The sequence below is a fragment of the Camelina sativa genome, chromosome 19, assembly GCF_030686135.1.
Source record: "Camelina sativa cultivar CO46 ecotype springtype chromosome 19, ASM3068613v1".
NCBI classification, from domain to species: Eukaryota; Viridiplantae; Streptophyta; class Magnoliopsida; order Brassicales; family Brassicaceae; genus Camelina; species Camelina sativa.
In genome coordinates, this window is record NC_141898.1 from 3,625,975 (window position 1) to 3,645,792 (window position 19,818).

The 19,818-nt window shown below is 39.2% G+C and overlaps 6 protein-coding genes, 1 long non-coding RNA gene and 1 pseudogene across 13 annotated transcripts; 6 read left to right on the plus strand and 2 right to left on the minus strand.

Annotated features, from left to right (window-relative positions):
* The first annotated feature begins 430 nt into the window (after window positions 1-430).
* Window positions 431-1,943, plus strand: LOC104764595 (uncharacterized). The gene has a single exon (XM_010488154.3). It carries the CDS (start codon window positions 588-590, stop codon window positions 1,818-1,820), a length of 1,233 nt encoding a protein of 410 aa, XP_010486456.1. The 5' UTR covers window positions 431-587; the 3' UTR covers window positions 1,821-1,943.
* On the plus strand, window positions 1,942-3,690 carry LOC104764596 (protein ENDOPLASMIC RETICULUM-ARRESTED PEN3). Its single transcript, XM_010488155.3, has one exon. The coding sequence runs from the start codon at window positions 2,102-2,104 to the stop codon at window positions 3,479-3,481; it is 1,380 nt and encodes a 459-aa protein (XP_010486457.2). The 5' UTR covers window positions 1,942-2,101; the 3' UTR covers window positions 3,482-3,690.
* Window positions 3,691-4,137: 447 nt separating this feature from the next.
* Window positions 4,138-7,379, plus strand: LOC104767381 (MATH domain and coiled-coil domain-containing protein At2g42470-like). The gene is made up of 3 exons (XM_010491418.2): window positions 4,138-6,241; window positions 6,438-6,810; window positions 6,934-7,379. The coding sequence occupies exons 1-3, from the start codon at window positions 6,129-6,131 to the stop codon at window positions 7,237-7,239; spliced, it is 792 nt and encodes a 263-aa protein (XP_010489720.1). The 5' UTR covers window positions 4,138-6,128; the 3' UTR covers window positions 7,240-7,379.
* Window positions 4,757-5,474, minus strand: LOC104764597 (uncharacterized). Its single transcript, XM_010488156.3, has one exon. The coding sequence runs from the start codon at window positions 5,355-5,357 to the stop codon at window positions 4,920-4,922; it is 438 nt and encodes a 145-aa protein (XP_010486458.1). The 5' UTR covers window positions 5,358-5,474; the 3' UTR covers window positions 4,757-4,919.
* A 1,538-nt stretch (window positions 7,380-8,917) lies between the features above and the next one.
* Window positions 8,918-10,319, plus strand: LOC147920106 (MATH domain and coiled-coil domain-containing protein At2g42470-like). The gene is made up of 3 exons (XM_087500824.1): window positions 8,918-9,100; window positions 9,295-9,658; window positions 9,745-10,319. The coding sequence occupies exons 1-3, from the start codon at window positions 8,985-8,987 to the stop codon at window positions 10,126-10,128; spliced, it is 864 nt and encodes a 287-aa protein (XP_087356950.1). The 5' UTR covers window positions 8,918-8,984; the 3' UTR covers window positions 10,129-10,319.
* Window positions 10,248-14,422, minus strand: LOC147920107 (uncharacterized). Of its 6 annotated transcripts, XR_015590660.1 has the most exons (9): window positions 12,797-14,422; window positions 12,295-12,466; window positions 12,122-12,226; window positions 11,905-12,035; window positions 11,626-11,780; window positions 11,421-11,505; window positions 10,805-11,004; window positions 10,601-10,707; window positions 10,248-10,495 (listed from the first exon to the last, which is right to left on the minus strand). XR_015590660.1 is itself a non-coding variant. In XM_087500825.1 (3 exons), the coding sequence occupies exons 1-3, from the start codon at window positions 10,898-10,900 to the stop codon at window positions 10,377-10,379; spliced, it is 306 nt and encodes a 101-aa protein (XP_087356951.1). In that variant the 5' UTR covers window positions 10,901-11,039; the 3' UTR covers window positions 10,248-10,376. The 6 variants fall into 6 exon arrangements, 1 of the variants encoding a protein (XP_087356951.1); XR_015590659.1 differs by lacking the exons at window positions 11,421-11,505; window positions 11,626-11,780; window positions 11,905-12,035; ... (1 more) ...; window positions 12,295-12,466; window positions 12,797-14,422 and having other exon boundaries at window positions 10,805-11,111; XR_015590661.1 differs by lacking the exons at window positions 11,421-11,505; window positions 11,626-11,780; window positions 11,905-12,035; ... (1 more) ...; window positions 12,295-12,466; window positions 12,797-14,422 and having other exon boundaries at window positions 10,606-10,707; window positions 10,805-11,055.
* An 887-nt stretch (window positions 14,423-15,309) lies between these two features.
* On the plus strand, window positions 15,310-16,707 carry LOC147920108 (large ribosomal subunit protein uL10y pseudogene; annotated as a pseudogene). The gene is made up of 4 exons (XR_015591620.1): window positions 15,310-15,491; window positions 15,923-16,110; window positions 16,208-16,588; window positions 16,699-16,707. The product of XR_015591620.1 is annotated as a large ribosomal subunit protein uL10y pseudogene (transcript).
* A 119-nt stretch (window positions 16,708-16,826) lies between these two features.
* LOC147920109 (uncharacterized) lies at window positions 16,827-19,443 on the plus strand. The gene is made up of 6 exons (XR_015590664.1): window positions 16,827-17,192; window positions 17,396-17,520; window positions 17,617-17,716; window positions 17,867-18,020; window positions 18,091-18,258; window positions 18,404-19,443. It is a non-coding gene; the product is annotated as an uncharacterized LOC147920109 (long non-coding RNA).
* The last annotated feature ends 375 nt before the right edge of the window (window positions 19,444-19,818 follow it).

The following is a 19,818-nucleotide window of genomic DNA, read 5'->3' on the forward strand; positions in this document are numbered from 1 at the left end:
ATAAAAAAATATTCAAAATAATGGATAATTTAGCTGTCCTCATTTAATTGATATATCCAAAATATTTCAATCCAAGAATCTAACCTCAAAAGTGGAAGAGGTTTCATCTCCTTAAACTAAAAAAAACTTAAACGAAATCCAAGTTTTTTTTCTTTTTGCTAATACATATATTTTGATTACAAGATAAATTTAAGCTGGTCCGTACTTAAACCGATAGAAAACTGAATCAAAACCAAACTCAAACGATATGAACAGTCCATAAGGATATAGTCAAAGAGATGATAACAGAAATGTCGTCAAGAGATTGTGAGCCCTTACAAAAAAGTAAAGCAAAACCAAAAAGTGGATATATCATGGTCGTTTATTTAAGCGTATGGTCCCATTTTAATTACATAATAAACATATTGAAACCTACGTCCAAGTCAGCCTTCTTTGGCTGCTTAAGAACTTTTCAAAACACGACACCTTCTTCAACCCCAAAGGAAGCAAGAAAAACAAGGTCACAACATATTATAAGAACCCCAAAAAAAAAAAACACAAAGACTTCACTTCTGATTTCTTCTCCTAACTTCTTCCTTTCCAAAAATATGGATCATGAAATAACCAAGAAAATCACGGCCATGTTTGATAACCGGCGGTTATTAAACCGCTTCAGATCATCACTATTCACAGCGTTTGCTTCCACAGTGATAGCTCTGATCGTTTTCACGATCATTCTCGTCTCTAATTTATCGGTGAGAGATTACTCGACGAAGATGTTGACAATAGAGATCAAGACAGTTGTTCCTTACTTACCTCTAAGCTCAGAGAAAGAGTTGAGTGAAGAGACCAACCACAACTATTCTATCAAGCAACAAGTCACAGTCAAAGAGATTAACAATCTTCAAGTTCTCGAAGTTTTTGGAGGCAAAGGCGTGTCGGAGAAGTTTCAACAGAGAGCAACAGAGTTTTTAAGAGATGATTGTGAGGTCAACTTCATGATGACATGGATCTCACCTGCGGAAATGTTCGGTAAGAGAGAGGTTTTATCTGTAGAGAGCGTCTTCAAACATCACCCTCGAGGTTGTTTGACCATTTTATCATCGACAATGGATTCTCCACAAGGTTTCAGAATCTTGAAACCGTTTCTTGATCGAGGTTACAGAGTTATGGCGGTCACGCCGGATTTGCCTTTTCTTCTGAAAGACACAGCCGGAGAATCGTGGCTTGAGGAGATTCAAACGGGTAAAAGAGATCCCGGAAAGATTCCTTTAGCTCAGAATCTGTCAAATCTTATGAGACTGGCGTATCTTTTCAAATTCGGAGGTGTTTATTTGGACACGGACATGATTGTTCTGAAGAGCTTTAAAACTCTTAGGAACGTGATCGGTGCACAGACCCTCGAACCGGTTTCTAGAAACTGGACAAGATTGAACAATGCGGTTTTGGTCTTCGACAAGAACCATCCTTTCTTGCTCAAATCCATTCAAGAGTTCGCGTTGACTTTCAACGGAAACGTTTGGGGTCATAACGGACCGTATCTGGTTTCTAGAGTGGCTCGAGCCGTGGAAGGAACAAGTGGTTATAACTTCACCATCATGACACCTCCTGCGTTTTATCCAGTGAACTGGATTGAGATTGAGAAGCTATTCAAAGTTCCAAGAACAGAGAAAGATTCTAAGAGAGTCCAAGTCAAGGTTCTTGAGATGCACAAGAGAAGCTATGGATTGCATCTGTGGAATAAGTTTAGCAGCAAATTCGAAATTGAACAAGGAAGTGCCATGGATAAATTGGTTTCAGATCATTGTATAATCTGTGATCGTGTTGTCTCTTTATCCTAAAGACTTCATTATTTATTTTTTCCATTTTGTAAGTTAATTCCATTGTAGAATAGTTTTGTAAATTAACAATGAAACCCTCAACCTTTTTAATTTTTCTTCAATTAAAACCCTAATTAAATTTTATGTTTAAGCTGTTAAATATCCAATACTGATTGGCCCAGGCCCATATAATTTGACTTTTATCAATTATACAAAATCATGTTTCTTATTCCCACCCACAGCCCAATTGGCAAAAAACAGTTCAAGGTGAAATAATAGAACGAAACTCGAACCGGATTGTGATGGTTTCCGATGGCAGCGAGCGAGTGAAGCTCAACGTCGGCGGCGAGATCTTCGAAACCAACGCAACGACCATTCAATCAACTTGTCCAGACTCTCTTCTCGCTGCTCTCTCGACTCCAACATCCCATGGATCGATCCCTGTGTTCATCGATCGTGACCCTGAGATTTTCGCCGTCATCCTCAATCTCCTCCGTACTGGTCGACTCCAAGCAAATTCCTCCGGCGCTTTCTCCAAGCAAGAGCTACTCGATGAAGCTCTGTATTACGGCGTCGAATCACTCCTCAGGTCGGCGATGTTACCGCCGCCGCTGCTAGGTTTCGATGCGTCTCTCGTCTCCACAATCGCACCTGCTGCTGACGGAGTTCCGTCTGCTTTAACCGCCACAGCTGGAGACGCCTCTCTGTGGATCGCTCACGGCGGTCAGATCTCCGTCTACGATTGGAGTCTTTCCCACGCTGGAACCGTCCGTACGCATCTCAGTGATATCACATCGATCTGCCGTGTGTGGGGCGAAGCGGCTGCAGTCGGATCTGGATCCGCTTCGGGGCTTCATTTCTACGATCTCTCCGGAGGTCGATACGTCGGATCTACGCACTGGACTGATCCGGAGGATCCGAGAATCCATAAGGCACGCGTCGCCGCCGTTGCTGATTCCGACGGTGGAGTGTTCGCATCCTTTGAGTGCCTGCACAGAGAGAACAGCGTTCTCCAGATCGACAAATCCACTCTCCAAGTCGCCGCCGTGATCGGCCAGCAATCCGGAAGCTCGGCTAAAACCACGGTGCCGGAGAAACTACGGTGGCTGCCAACGAACGGTGTTTTGGTAGGATCCGCCGTGCAACGCGGAGCGTTTGGATGCTCCGGCTACATCCGGATATGGGACCCGAGGACCAGGAACATAGTTTGGGAAACGAACGAGCCAGGTTCGGGACGAAGCAGTAGGTTCGGAGATGCCTTAGCTGACATGGACGTTGACGTTGAAGACGCGATCATCTTCAAGGTATGTTCTAAGTCAGGAGACCTCGGAATGGTAGACATCCGTAGATTAGGTGAAGATCCATGGGTTTATATGTCAGATGAGAATCCCGGTGCTTGGAAGGCCGGAGACGGAGGCGGTTACAGCGCTGTACATTGTTATAGAAAGCAAGTGTTTGCTGCTAGAGGTGGTGCATTAGAGGTATGGTCAAGTGTTAATGAGAAGACGAGTGGTGATCCAATTCGCAGAAGAAACTTTGTAGACAAGGAAGAAGATTCCAAGAGAGGGGTGATTTCGAAAATTGAAGCTGGAGGTGATCGGCTCTTTGTTTCTCGGGAGTTTATGGAAGGTGTTGAGGTCTGGGAAACTTCTAGTGACTCAGGGATAACATCCGTCGAGTAATGGTGTCCCCAAGAACGAACGGTGATCACGCTCTGTTTTCCCGGAAAATAATTTTGTAACTTTCATGAGAAGGAGCTGAACAAAATGAAGAACATCATCAAGATTCAAACTTTATCTAGTGTGAGAGAGCTCGTCTGTTGTAAGTGGATTCTTAGATTTTGTCTTTGTAAAGTTTTTGGTTCTAATGGGTATATAATTACAGTCACAAAGCTAACTAATGAATCCATTTTAGAGACATAAGATAGAAAAAGACTTTGTAGTGTTGACTAGTGACAAGGAACTGTATGTTTTGGTTTTAGTTGGGTGGGAAAATTATGTTCAAGAACAAATGTGTTAAAAGGTATGATGGAAGTGGTCTCGGTAAAAGGAAAAAATCTTACCTTCATCATCTTCATTGTATCTAAATTGATGTCTCTTGTTTAACCCCTTTTTTAAGTACTCAATATTATGTCAGCGTAAATGATTATATATCTTTTAGTTTTCAAAGCAAGTTTCCATTGTATAGAGAGATAAGCTAAATTCAACTACTCTTTTGTCTTCCTTTCTCAACCTACTCAACCTAATACTCTTCTTTCTTTCTTTTTTGATGAAATGTCTACCTTTGTGAACAAGACAAAGAATCTTTCTTTATGTCTTTGCTTTCTTGCCAGTGTAATAAAACCTTTTGTTGCAACTTCTGGTAGTGCATTCCACACAAGGTCTTGAGAGGGGGAAGAACCCAACATTTTTTAAAATGTAAGTTCGTCCTTGGATTCTTTAGATACTATTTGATTCGTTTTGTTTTTGTTAGGTCAGGTTTTGGACCTACAATTTCCGAAACACTTAAAAGGTTTGTCATGATGAAATTAATTTTGTGTGTGTGTGTTTTTTTTTTGTTGGTCTGAATCATCCTTCTTTTAAGAAAATAATTGGAATTTTCCTTTTGTTTGTTTGAACAAAGAAATATTATTATGAGGAATGAATGGGGTCAAAAAAGAAGAAAGCCAAGTGGGGATTTCCCATGAGCTTTCTTGTCTATATGGTCCTTTGAAGTCGACCCCTCCTTTTGAATTTTTAGACCTGGCCTTCTCTCTTTTGTTCTTTTTTTGGTCGGTACAAATTTAGGAAAATGTTATTATTCATTTTCTCGGTTCATCAAATTTAATACTATTAACGTGTAACTGGTTTCACACAGTGGACGTTTTTTAAACACATTAGATTAGTGTCATTTTATTTGTTTAAATTTTAAATATATGGTTTGTGATAAATGTTGAATAGAAGATCAGGGAAAAACTATTCAAGAACAAAAAAAAAAGTTTCTGAATCCAAAAATAAGAAATTTAAAACATTCCTATACAATGTTCAATGCTCAATTCTCTTAACATTACAACAAAAGATCAAAGAGAGTAGGAGCACTATATTCGATTCTCCGACTCAGATCCAAACCGGGTTGGTCAAATCAAGAAGACCACGTTGAGACGGAGTTTGATCTCGACAGAGAAAAAGAAGAGTTCAAGAACTCGATGCAATCTTCAATAGCTTCTGCTCGGTGAGACTCTGTCTCGTTTACAGATTTTGACCTCTTCATATAAATAGTTGAAGAAGAGGACGACGACGAGTCCGACGAAGGCAACAGAAACGATGACGTTTTTTTATCGGTCGTATTCCTTCGGAAGGATATGAAACGCCACGTTTTGGCGACTCTAGCTCCAATACGTTGGATCAATTTCCTCGCGGCCGGCGAGCTCCTAAGACCGAAACTGAGAATTCCGACGAGAACCACCTTTCTCCGGCTGTGATGTGACGAGTTTAAGCCCTCGTGTTTTGGGAATATGGGTTCGTCTGTGGCTTCTGGGTTCGGATTAAAGCTTACTCTTTTGCATGCTCTTCGTGACATTTTTTTTTTTTTTTGGGGTCTGAAATTGCGATGGAAAGAGAGAGAGAGAGAGGAGATGAGAAAGAGATAGAGAGATGTGTCGAAGACCAAATATACTAAAGAAGAGACTATTTATGGGGTGTGTGTGTGTGTGTTTTATATATGACTTATGACTTAAAAAGACATTGGTGTGAAAATGTAGAGAGATGATGATATAGAGGGTTCAGTTTAACAACCTTATTAAAAATTGAAACTTGTAACTCAATTTTTCTACTTTAAAATTTTGTGTATATCTATGAAATGGATTTAGTGTTAGAGTTGCTAAGGTTATATGGATTAAGAGTATATTTATCTTACTTTTTTTTTTCAATTTTTCCAAAGATAGAAAGCTTATGGAATGATCTTTTCATAATTTATCAAGTCATTATGTATTGGGGGTATTCTTTTGAGAGATATTGATATTATCCAAAAAAGTGTTGGGGTGAGGAAAATGGTACAATCCGGTTTAATCCTTGGTTTACTATTAAAAGAAAACTTTATTGGGTTTTATGTCCGTGTCCTTGGTGGGCGTAGATGATTTAATTTCAAGTCCACAAATTACTAATGTAACTCCTGACTGTAACATTTATCATGGGGAAGAGGAACGATTAGGTTTTCAAGGTTCCTTAACTATTTTAGTTGGAATAGGATTTTGGAAAGTTTCCTGTAATAAGACCATACGAGTACATTAGTATATATGAATTTTTGTGAGTTTTTGGTAACTTCCAATCCAAGTAAAGTATAGGATCGGCTATGGGGGAGATTCAAAAGGAAACGAGTTTCACGTTTGAGATAGATAACTTCTGGGAGAAAGGAGCTGCTGTGATACGGTCTCCTATATTCTCCAGCGGTGGTGGCTGTGAATGGTAAACAAATATATATACATGTGCTTTTTCTGTTTTTTTTTCTTATATAACTCATCGTCGTCTTACATGCGACAAGTTTATAAATAACTCGTATTTGTTACTATTGTCTATTGATTAGGTATACAAACCCTAAATAAAGCAGCTAGCGTTTAGTTATTAAATCTGTTTCTCTCTTTTTCTTTTTCTTTATTTAAAGGTTTGTTAAGGTTTATCCCAAAGGATACGGTGATTTTAAAGATCACTTGTCTGTGCACTTCTGCGTTGCGAGACCTAGATCACTCAAAGTTGGATGGAAACGACGAGCTAATCTTTCACTCGTTCTGTTAAATCAATCAGGCAAAGAGCTCTACAGATCGCCAAAAGATTGCAACTTGTTCTGCGCTCAGTTCTCAAGATGGGGTACTGATTCAAGGTTCTTGCCTCTTAAAAAGCTTAGAGAAGAAGGGCTTTTGGAGAACAAACTGATTGTTCAAGTCGAAATACAAGTAGTTGAAATTGTTGATCATCAAGAGGATGCAACTGACAAGGAGATGTTAGATGTTCATGATTTCCAAGTTCTTTATTCTCAGGTATATATCCTTCTTATTAGAAATAGTTGGTCTTTTCGTTGTTGCATGTTCTTTTTGATGATTCCCCTTTAATTTTCTGATTAACGTATATCATACTTATATCGATCTTTCTCTCGTTGACAGGTTACTTCAGCGAGTCGGCTTTTCGAGGATCACCCGGACATTGCAGTAAATTTCATACCAAAGATCGCATTGGTGAAGACAGCGTACATGAGTGCCCTCCTCGGTCTTATCAAGACACTGAACAAGCCTTTACATAGCTTCACCGAGACTGAGCTAAACAAAGCTAAGAGGGAGTTGAATGAGCTAACAAGAGCGGGGTTTAAGCTAGACTGGTTGGACACAAAGCTTGATGAGCTTTCTTTTGATGAGAAGGATCAGGAAGCAAATTCTTATTGGGATCCACTGGATGACTGGATCAAATTTTAATTTGTTGATTACTCTTTGAATAAGTGGGATTCCCTCATCTTCTTCCTAATGAAATAAGTAGACTAATTAAGCTGTCAAATTCATAGCGCCAATATGTCTTTTTATGTATGTACTCAAAATAATATAACTTTTCCCATCCAGTTTGTTCGAAGCAAGTACATCGGAATGGTTATTTTACCTTTGACAATCACGAGAGGTTATTACAGTGTGATTCACCCATACCCAATATAGGTTTACGAGAAACATGAGTAACATTAACAAGTTGTATTAAGCAAATAATCTCTACTTTCTCCTTCACATAAAACAAGAACACACAACTTAAAATATATTACTACAGTATTTCTTCGTCTTGGAAAATATGGAATTCATTCTCGAATCCTAGAAGGCTAGAAAAGTCCATTTAGAAGGAGAGAAGTGAGATAGAGAAGAGCTCGTCTTTGTAGCCATTTTAAATAAATCAGAGAAGAAATAGAGAGATGTGTCGAAGACCAAAAATACTAAAGAGGAGACTATATATGGGGTGGTGGTGTCTTTTATAACTTATGACTTAAAACAGATATATGGGTATGAAAATGTGAAGAGATAATAATATAGAGGGTTCAGTACTTTAACATAAGGTGACGAGTTTTCTGGTTGCAATATTGCAATGAGCTTCTCAGCAGCAATTTCTCCTCTAATGTCTCATCTCGATGAATCGGAGACCCAAAAATAAACTAAAGAGAGAAGCTTAAAAATGGGATATTTTGAAGACTATTTATGGGCCGGGTTGCGTGTGTGTTACTGTTAATATGACTTATGGACTTAATAAGACATTGGTGTGAAAATGTAAAGAGATAATAACGAGGGTTTAGTACTTTAACAACTTTACTAAAAATTGTGACTTGTAACTCAATTTTCTACTCTATATAATTGTACAGTATAATAGTATTCTAAATAATTACTTTATATGCTCTTTATCCATTCATATAACCTTAAAACCAACTCTTAACACTAGCTGTGACAAACTTATGTACAAGACATTATGTTCTTAATATTTGTCTCTTTTCCATACACAGAAAAAAAAAAGGTTAAAATAATATTTCTATTGTATATAAATTATCAGATAGTCTACTATACATAACCTTGAAATTAAAGCGTTGTTGAATGGAGAACGATGCAAAGAAAAACCTAAGTATAGTAAGTTTACAATATAAATCTTGATCCAAATATGCAATAGAAAAGAAAACCTTATTAAGTTGAGAATGTTGACGAGGCACTTCAAAGAATTCATGTACAAATTAGCAGCTAAAAAAAAAAAAAAAAATTAGCAGCTAACAATAACTCGTAACTTAATTAGCACTTCATTGGTTTCATAGATCAAGAAAAAGAAAAACATTAATTTCCATGGATAATGATATCATCGATCAGATAGCGTAAATTGGATTAACCTCGGATAAAGTCATCTATGTTTTTCTTTTTCTTTTTGGAGAAATTGATCTCCAAAATGTGAAAACGGTACAATTCCGGTTTAATCCCTGGTTTACTATATAACAGAAATTTATTGGGTTAATAATAATCATTATGTAAAGTGTTGGTTTGGTGTGGGCTTTTAACTCCTGTTACACGCGATAAGGGTTACAAGAGGTTCCTTATTTCAGTTGGATTACGATTCTGAAAAGCTTTTCATATATAATAAGATCATACGATGCATATGGGTGTATAGTTTTTGTGAGTCTTTGGCTAGAAACCCTAAAGAATCAGAGGATATGGTGGAGGATCAAAAGGAAACGACGAGTTTCACGTTTGAGATAGATAACTTCTGGGAGAAGGAAGCTGATGTGATACGGTCTCCTATATTCTCCAGCGGTGGTGGCTGCGAATGGTAAACCTATACACGATCTTTAACATGTGTTCTTTTTTCTTCTTCTTGCAACTCATCGTCGATCGTACGTATACATGCGACAATTTTATAAATAACTCGTATCGTATCTGTTATTGATTAGGTATGCAAACCCTAAAATTAAGCAGCTAGCGTTTAGTTATTAATCTGTTTTTTTCTTTTTTCTTTCTTAAAAGGTATGTTGACGTTTATCCCAAAGGATACGGTGCTGTTAAAGATCACTTGTCTGTGCACTTCGGCGTTGCGACTCCTGAATCACTCAGACTTGGATGGAAAAGACGAGCTAATATTTCACTCGTTCTGTTAAATCAATCAGGCAAAGAGCTCTACAGATCGCCTAAATACTGCTATTTTTTCTGCGCTCAGCTGCTAAAGTGGGGTTATTCAAGGGTTTCCACTCATAAGAAGCTTAAAGAAGAAGGGCTTCTGGAGAATAACAACAAACTGATCGTTCAAGTCGAAATAAAAGTAGTTGAGGAAGGGGATATAACTGGGAACGAGATGTTAGATGTCCGTGGTTTCCAAGTTCTTTACTCTCAGGTACCCTTGTTTCTTCTGCTTTTTGTTGATGATGATTCCCCTTTTTTGATTATTAACATCTAACATCTTTCTCTCGTTGACCGCAGGTTACTTCAGCGACTCACCTTCTCCAGGATCACCCGGACATTGCAGTAAATTTCATACCAAAGATCCCATTGGTGAAAACAGCGTACATGAGTGCCCTCCTTGGTCTTGTCGAGACACTGAACAAGCCTCCAGAAAGCTTCACCGAGACTGAGCTAAATAAAGCTAAGAGGGAGTTGAATGAGCTAACAAGAGCGGGGTTTAAGCTAGACTGGTTGGGTACAAAGCTTGATGAGCTTTCTTTTGATGACAAGGATCAGAAAGCAAATGCTGACGATGGGGATTCACTAGTGGAGGAATTGTTCAAGGTTGTTGTTCACTCTTGGAATGATTGGAAAGTAAGAGTGGGATTCTCTCATCTTCTTCATAGTGAGAAAATCGACTAAAACACGCACATTTTCTTTTTGTTTGTTTTCTTTTATCAATGAAGATGAAGTTCAAGTTGTTTTCTCAATCTGGAACTGAAGCTGTTAGTTTTAACATGTAATATTCAAAATAATCATCATGACACAGGAATGGTTATTTTTTTTTACTTTGACAATCACTAGAGGTTATACAGTTGTGATTATTTGAGTAACTATTAGCACAGATGTGTAATTTCGTTCCAAATAACTAATACTGAGATTACTAACGTTTATTGACCCCTGAAGCTTTGGACTCCAATTCGTCTCTGGATTAGGTAGGAAACGAGCTGCTTTGGAAGTGGAAGGTTCTCTGCCTTGCTCAGCAAACAGTGTGACACGAAAAACCAACCTGTCCAAACACAAGATGGCATATCTGAAAAAAGATTCCAGCTTTGAATATAAAATCAGTTTACACAACAATTAATTCATAGAAAGCGCGCTAGCTGTATCATACCATACCCTTGCTGCTGCACCGCATATGTTCACCAATGCCTTCAAGTATATGCCCTGGCCATCGCGTGCATAGCTTATATAGCCCGTAACTCAGAAGCTGACAAAAGCCTGAAAATTTAAATATGCACCAACAAAAAAATTGTCTAAATGCAAGACCACAATAAGCTATGAAACATGACACCGAATAAAGAGTATAGGAGAAGACCTCTAGAACTTTGGGTGCAAATCCTTCTGTTGTCTTGGCAGGTTCTTTTGATGCAGAGCTCGGTCCATCCTCGGATGCTACTTCTTTGTTCACCATTATTCATACCATTCTGTCTAGAAGTTTCTTCCTTGGAAGCTTCAGAAGAATCCTTCTAAGATGACTTAGCCTCATGCTCTTGCTTGCGTTTCGATAGCAATTCCCTGATGACAACAATAGACATGTCTATGTTACTCACCTAATCTTCATTCAATCTAGACATAGAGCAAAGAGTTCATGTTCACGCTCAGATCTTAAACAGCCACATCATTGTTGAAACCACGACATAGCTACTTGAAATAGCAAACTCAAGGAAAATTTTCGGAGCAATTTAACTTTGACTCTGGCAAACAATCATATTCCATCAAAATCTATGATACTTTGTCTCCTCAGCTCAAGATCACACTTCCGGGCGTCTTCAGGCAATTGCGCCTTTATAGGAACTGATTCTTTACCTACAGCACAATAACATCACCACCACCCACACAAAAACTGCCAGAAACAAAATTATGTATGATGAAACAAGGTCACATGAAAGCCACTGGTGACCCTTTATGAATAATAATCAACTTTAGCTTACCCAGAAGCCCATAGGAGCATTCAGTTTTCATGCCAAACGGAGTCACACGCTCAGATCTATGTTATTCACCTAATCTTCATTCAATCTAGACATAGAGCAAAGAGTTCATGTTCACGCTCAGATCCTAAACAGCCACATCATTGTTGAAACCATGACATAGCTACTTGAAATAGCAAACTCAAGGAAAATTTTCAGAGCAACTTACTTTGACTTTGGCAAACAATGATACTTTGTTTCCTCAGCTCAATGGTTTTTTATAATGGCACTTCTTGGAGAATTCCTAAATAAATGAAAAAAAAAGGGCAACCCCCAAATTCTTGTCCCAGAACAAGCCATCAGCTACTGGATCTGGATGTGACTCTACAACATATGAAAACAAACCAAAGCAGCCAATACAATCAAACAGAAACACACACACCAATTGAGATGCTATACTGAATGGTTACAAAGAAGAGAAAAGAAGAATAAAAGCAGAATTTGAAACCTCAGCTTTGTTGAAGAAGACTTGATTCTTCTTGTGCATGAGAATCTCAGCTTCTCCTTCCTTGATACGGTATAATCATTCAGATCCATTTCCATTGCTAAATCTGAAGTCTCTCTCCACAAATTAACTTCCTACCAGCATGATTTATGTAAATCAACGACAAATCACAATGAACTTTGAAATAGAGAGGCAAGTGAAGCAACAAACAAGAAAGTACACAAAAGAAACTCGAACTGGCGGACATCCTTTGTGCTTCCAGCTTTTACGCCAAGACTTGATTTTTAGTTGGAATGTTACGGCAAGCTAAACATAGTCGTGAGTCCTAGGTCCCAAGTTAACGTAAGTAGCAACTCAAAACGGGCCATAAGTTCTCTTCACACGTTGGCATACCTGATTCCTCTAACAACCTAGGCTCTAATTTCCCCTGCTTATGATATATGCTTCTATATATCGGTTGATCAGCTACTTCATCTTGAGGAATCATCGCATCCGGACCTTCAGATTGATCTGATAAATTGTAGTCCATAATGAAGGGATCCACGGATCAAGAGTTCCTTCATACCTAAAAAAAATAGATGAAAAGTGAAAATTTAGTACTCTTAACAACTGGACGTTACAAATTCATAGAAAACTGAAAGTTTAGAATCTTAACAGAGTATATGTCGCGGGAGTAGGCCAACACGGGGGGATTAAAAGAGGTTTTAGGATAAAAACAAACGTGAAACGGAATATAAACTGGCAGAAGCACTAACAATGCATGGCTGGTAACCAGAATCACCAAACACAAGCAATGGTTTCCCAGATTTCTTTGAAGAAGAAACCTCCAAAATGTACGTTGCAATAACTAAAATACATGTTGGTAAAGATATTGCAGGTAGGTACTCCAACTAACCTTGAAGGAACGAGGAGAGTCTCCTTGCCCTGTAGTGTGGAGAGAGCAACAAACAACGGCCTCCTCATGGAAGTCTGCAGGGTAACTTCATTGAAATGTTACACACTGTGTCACGAGAAACAGAACCATACCGGGAACTTATCTGGTGTCCCGTTAGGCGGTTTCTCTGTACCTAGGACATAAACCTGCAATGTATTGATGCATGCTGCCTTGCAAAATCTCTGGATCTATTCATGTGGGTTCTAATGAAGGACAGGAGAAAATGCAATGTAACACCCCGGAGATAGCTAACCATGGAGAGAGAAAGAAAACAAGATTACTATAGATAACTGTTGCATATACTAGGGTGGTCCTTGCGAACTAGAAAAGAGAATTTTATTGAAAGTTTTTGAAATTAGAGCGCATACAACACTGTTATACTGACACTATACCTAAGGATACTGACATTGCAATAGAAACTGGATCAGAATCCTATCACTAAACAGCAGAATCCTAGCGAATGATCCTATCACTAAACAGCAGAATCCTATCGCTCAACTAAAACATCTCTCCTCACCAGTTTTACAGACACTAAACTTACGAATTCTGACATTTAATAACAGGTAGCAGCAATAGCAAATGAATAAAGATCAGGAACGAATCGCAGCTTAAGGTAATTCTGGCTCAGGTCCAGCTCCAAGTTGAAGTACAACTTTGACTTCTTCTAGCTCAACGGAATTTTCTTCAACATTCCTGGATACAGGCCTGGAGAACTTGAGGAGGAGCAGGATGAAAGAAGCACCAAACAGGAAAATACCAGGCCAAGTTCCCTGTTTGCCCGCAGGCAGGTTAATGTAAATGGTAACCGTAACGGCTAGAATCGAGTCCGACGCCCCTAAACAATCTTCACGCCCAAACAATTTCATCACAGTAATAAGGTGCATGTAGCAAAACAGATAAAAACCGAGGGCGTATCCGTTCCAACCATCGTCCTTTTCCACAAAACTGGTGAGGTATACAAACCCCACAAGAACAAGTAAGATCCCAGCACACCTTGATAGGATATGAAGAGTGGCGAATCTGGTGAGAAATGTCTCGAAGAAACGGCTGATTCGAGCGTTAAGTGCACGGTGAACATGATTTTTTTCTGATTTCTCAGGTTCTTCGTCTGCAATAGACAGTACAGGATCCCGATCAACGATCCCAAAGAGAGGATGAGAAGACTGACCCTGTCCAAGATGAATTCTCGAATGGCTGACCCCGTGTCACCAAGCTTCTTCTCAAGCCAGTCCAGACCTAGGACCACGAGGTTCTTGCAGGTCCATTGATCTCCGAGACCTGTGATTCCAGTCATCGCCGGAGAGGACACGCGAATACTGCTCATAGTTACGACGGCGACGGGAAGAGAGGAACCGACGAGAGACGAAGAAGTGACGGTGAGTGAGAGAGAGAGAGGGAGAGGAACCGACGAGAGCCGAAGAAGTGACGGTGAGTGAGAGAGAGAGAGGTTTGACTACAAGATCGCCGGAGAGGACACGCGAATACTGCTCATATCTACGGCGTTGACGGGAAGAGAGGACCCGACGAGAGACGAAGAAGTGACGGTGAGTGAGAGAGATATATTTTGTTTGACTACAAGAGTTTGTTGTAGATATTTTAAAGGAATTTACTATTTATTATTATTATTATTTTTTTTTTTCCTTCCTTTTTAAAAAGGAAAAAAAACTGCAACCACAGGGGTCGAACTCGAGTCTTTAGACACATTGTAGAAAGAGTTTTACCACTAAACCATTAAACATTCTCAACAACAATGCTCCAATAAACGTTAATAAACGTTTAGGATAACTTTTAAACTAGCTAGTTGGGCTATGGTTAATATGTCATACTAATTCTAAGTGGGTTTTTAAAAATTATCTCGCCTATTCCCAAGTTGTTGGACTGAAATGGGCCTTTTGTCACAAAATGATTTTTTTATTAAAAATATCATACTTGTACTGGACCATCTTTTTTTTTTTTTTCTTTTTATATTTTTTCGGAAACGTCCACACAATTTTTTTTTGTCATGATGTTCTATTTTTTTAGGTTTTTACTAGTAGTACTTTTGTTAGTTTTATTTTGGATTAAAATGAATTTCCTATCACTTTTACTATTATTATCATTGTTAGACTTCATATTTATTAGTTTTGTTTTTATATCTATGAAACTGTGTAATCCATATAAATACATTTAATTAATAAATGTTAAGATAGATTGGGCGGTGGTCAAACCCGATTAATAACCCATTGATCCGGGTGATCTGGAAAGCAGTCCGTTCGGTTTACGATCCGGTTCGAATTCAAAAACATTGCTTACAATTAAATCAATACAATAAAAACATTGCTTCGTGGAAGGTGACAGGCTTGTTATGAGCCGGAGGGTTCTGACTTGGTTGATTGACATGTTCTGATGGGCCGGTTTTAAAAAGATTTGTACCAAACCAAACCGAGAGTGACCAAAATTAATCCACAATATCCCAAATGTATCAAATGCGACGCATCGGTTAACAAATCTTATGTCTTATCTTATGAATTACTCCCGATGGGACGACGATGAAGTCCGCTTTTCCGGCTGCCTTTTTCCGGCGATATCGAGTTTCTTTTTTGTTTTTTCTCTTTCCTAATGTTAGGCGTGGGATGGATTCGTGTGCTCTCCTGACTCTCCTCCTCCATCTCGCAAGGTTAATTTTGCTCCTCCTCCTCCATTATATATCCGCTTGATGTTTAAATTCATATGGATAGTCAAAAGCGAAATTCATATGTTATTCTGCGTTTTTTTGTTTTTCAATCTGGTTATTAGAATTGTGTGCATCTGATATGTAGCAAATTTTTGTAAATTTAGCTACTTTTCCCATGGAAATTTGAATCGTACCAATGCACTTGTCCTGACCTGTCCTGTTAGAATGATGATGATGATGATGAATTGTGAGTTTAACATTAGTAAGTATGAGTATTCACTAGGATGCCAAGACTCCAAATCCTGTAAACTGGAACCGTTCCCATTTACATATGATGATGAATTAGTATGGCTATGTAAAGTTGTAGCAGCATAGACTTAGAGACGCTTTATTTCCACTGTAAACTGGAACCGTTCCAATGTGCTTGTTCGCAGGCTTGTGTCATGATGATGCTTTATTGACACGATGTGTTGATGCTAGACCTCATTTCCTGGAAAATCTTTTGTGTTGCTTTGTGCTGCCTGTTTTACGAATGCATTTTCATGGTCTTGTTGCCCCAGTTGATGGGGTTGTCCAACCTGGCATCACTGGTCTCGACCCGTCCCAGACATCTTTCTTCCAGGTTTGCTTACTCATTCATTGTACTTTTTTACTGGATTCGTTTGGATGCAATGTCTGAATTTGTTGAAACATGAATGGATGTGTTTTGGAATGTTTAGGTGCTTAACATCCCAACCAAGCAAGATTAACAAGATTACTGTTGAAATTATCACCCCTAGCAATAGCAAGGTATACAAGGTCGGGTCTTCTGAGGCTGCCCTTCTAGCCATGCTAGGCATCAGGCCGTTCTCATACCGTCTTGTTGTCCAGTCGGTTTACGACAATGGTTCAGTCTTCACCCCAGAGGTTCTTGACCTTACGGAAGATCAACTTGCTTCTGGTATCTCCATGGTCACTTCCTTGGCGCTAGCTGTATCATACCCTACCCTTGCTGCTGCACCGCATATGTTCACCAATGCCTTCAAGTATATCCCTTGGCCATCGCTGTTGCCACTGAGTACACCTTCCCACAAGCTGAGAAGGTCAAGGAATTCTTGAAGGTTAGTCATTTAATAGCAGTGCATCTTTTTTATCAAGTTATATCTGATGCTTGGTCCATTCTTAATTCTAAGAGAATGATGCTTGGTCCATTTATTTTGGTACAATGCAGGGACTTTGACCTATACGATTGGTTGGTTGCGATGCAAGTTCTAAGAGAATGATGGTTTGGTTCAGAAAATCTGGTTAGCTTAAAGCTCTTTTTGATCCGTTCTTCTCTTTCTCGGTACACTTGGCCAGGTTATGGGAAGATGGTCAAATCACTGTGGGTTTAATCTCTGCCAGTGGGAACTCTTCCAAGGCCACATTTTCTCCAATTGATGGAGCTTTCAAGCAAGGCATCTTCATCCGATGTGGGTGCATGCAGTGCCACTTGAACAGAATGAAGTAATTTCCACAGAGGGGAAAGAGGGTTCAGGTAGAAGTGAGTGCAGTATACGGAAAAACTGCTTGGTGCTTTGTTTTTGGGAGCAGCTTCTGGATCCTTAATTAGGGGCAATGTTGGCTTTGTATCTCTGGAAAATATGCCGCGTTAGGTGGTCAATGACGGTGGTTCTAGAAATATGCTATTGAACAAGGCTGGAAGTAGGGAGGAATTTGATTTGGGTTGGAAGTTTATTGTTACATGCTCACTCCTACTTTTGTCAGTTATTATTAATTGCATCGGAATCCTACTTTTGTCAAGTCCAACCCATACATATTTTTTGCATGTGTTCCTGTACTGGATTCGTTTTTTTATTCTGGTTGTCAAATAACATAGTTTCTCCAAAGTTGTCTAATTCTCTCTTTACTGTTGTTTATGCATTCAGATACAGGCAACAGATTTTCAAGAGAAAGAGAAAGCAGAATCAGTTTACCTCTAGTGTACAACTTCTCTAGCTCAGGAAGCTAAACAGTCTCAGTGAAATCTAAAATCGAAAAACGAACATCATCTGTAAGTGTAGTGTCTCTCTCCCTTGGCTTCTTTCTTTCTCTTATACACCTTGCTGCTGTTCAATGCGATGCCTAAAAATTGTGTCATCAAATTTAGCTCGTGTTGGATCCTCCGAATATGCTACGTAGTAGCCTAATACGCATCCTTGTAGCCACCCTGAACCAACTCTCCCCTGTCACACACCACCAAAAACAAGGTACACAATTATGAAACGTACTAAACCACCATTTTTATTCATTCTTTTCACTCCATTTATATGATTACTAACTTACCATAAAGTACCCAAAAACAAAGGCATACAGCGTAAGCTCCCATAGGTAATCCTTCTTATGTATGATGAGTGCAGATATACCAGCAGTTAGCGCAGAGACGGTGCCAACTGCAGTGGCACTGAGGAAGCAAATGTTACTAGTTAGGTCACAGTCTATCATCTCCTCCAACCCAGGCACCGTTCTAAACATCTTCCACGTATCACTTGAGGCTTGGACAAAAATTTTCTCGTAAACTCCAACATGAACAAACCCCCACCTGTTCCCGCATAGGATGAGGTTGTTGACAATCTTATTGCAGGTTCGCTTGCTTTTGTTTGCGTACACTGAGAGGTCAGAGACGTTGTCAACTTTGTTAAGGAAACGGATCGTTCCCCTGATGAGTACAACAACTGGAACAACTGCGGAACCAATACAAACGCTCCCGAGCTGGTTGCTCACAATGTCACCAAGATCAGCCCATGCATCGGTAAGTTCTTCATCCCTCACGTAGTATACGTAGGTCGATTTTGAAATGGCTACCGCTTGTACGTTTTTCAGAACCTGCATTGTCCATCCCAAAGTAACCACGATAATGCATATGTACATTACATCTAAACCTGGACTTGTGGCAGCAACTTGTTCAATTCCACCCACTGAAGCCCTTGCACAAGTAGCTCCTCCTATTCCAGCCGCCAAGAAACTCATGTAAAAGATACAGAAGATGAGTGACGACAAGACTATGGAAATCGTTTTTGCAGGCCGTAACCCTGTGGAGATTGACATCATCTTGATAGTGAAGTCACGCTTCTTTGACCCGACGTAAAACCAGGCATGATATGTTTGAGCAAGGCCAAAAAGAATGAAAAGTATTCCGATGGTTGGAACTTCTGATGATCTGTTCACTAAAAGGAAGACTCCAACGGAGATTGTGAGTGGCGGTGTAAACCAGAATGTGGCGTTGAGTGTTGCGGATAGGTTGCAGAAGAAGAAGCATTGCCAGGCTAAAGAAAGGACTCCGGAGACAACGATGGATCCGAGTAAAGGAAAGTACCATTTCATGGGCTGGAAACTTGTTGAATTGACGGAGATGGAGAGTAAACCTTGAATGATCAGGAAGATCACAAAGATTGAAACCAGGGTCAACTGCATGTAAAAGAGAAACATGACGAGGTCTCTGCAGATTCTTCCTCCGGTTCGTGTTTGTTGTTGTTCTTGTTGAACGATAGGAGTTTGTACAGCATCCCGATCCTGCCAGCAAAAAATCAAAAGTAAGAGGGGAAGAAGCTGTAATCTCCGAGAGAGAGACGATTGAAGAAATAATTTCAAGAAACGCGGTTAATGCCCAAAATCGAAGCTATGGTAGAAAGAAGAAAGCACCATTGCGAAAGACGGAGAAGGTGGGTCGCGGTTTTCTTGCGGAAGAAAGAGACGACAGAGATAAAGGAGACGGTGGCGAGACGAGAGAGATGATGGAGGGAGTGAGAGAGCGATGAAGGAGAAGTGTTTCGCGGTTTTATTTTGATTTTCCTCTTTGGCTCTCTCAAGCGCTCACCGTACTATCTTGTAACCCAAGTTTTTTTTTTATTTTTTTATTTTTTTATTCTCTTTTCTTGGACGTAGTCGATATAACCGCAGTTAACTTCTTATGAAAATATTTGTTCGTATTTTCACATTTATACGTCAGCATAATTAATATAGGGACTATATAATTAATAGAGATATTTATCATCCTAAATTTTTGTGATAATTTTTAAACAATCGAAACTTTAAATCACAGCTCAACCAGTGCCCTCCATTAATTAGAGTCAAGAATTAGATAACAAACATAATATACGAATTATAATACGTACATGCTGCAGTTACATTGTTTGTAGGGGGTTATAAGGGAGAAGCAGTTTAAGCAGTACTGGATGATCAATTCTCTTAACATTACAACCAAAGACCACACGTAAGTGGTTTCACACGGTGGACGTTTTTAAACACATTAGATAACAAATGTTGAAAAGAAAGATCAAGAATATTCAAGAACCAAATAAAAATTTCTGAA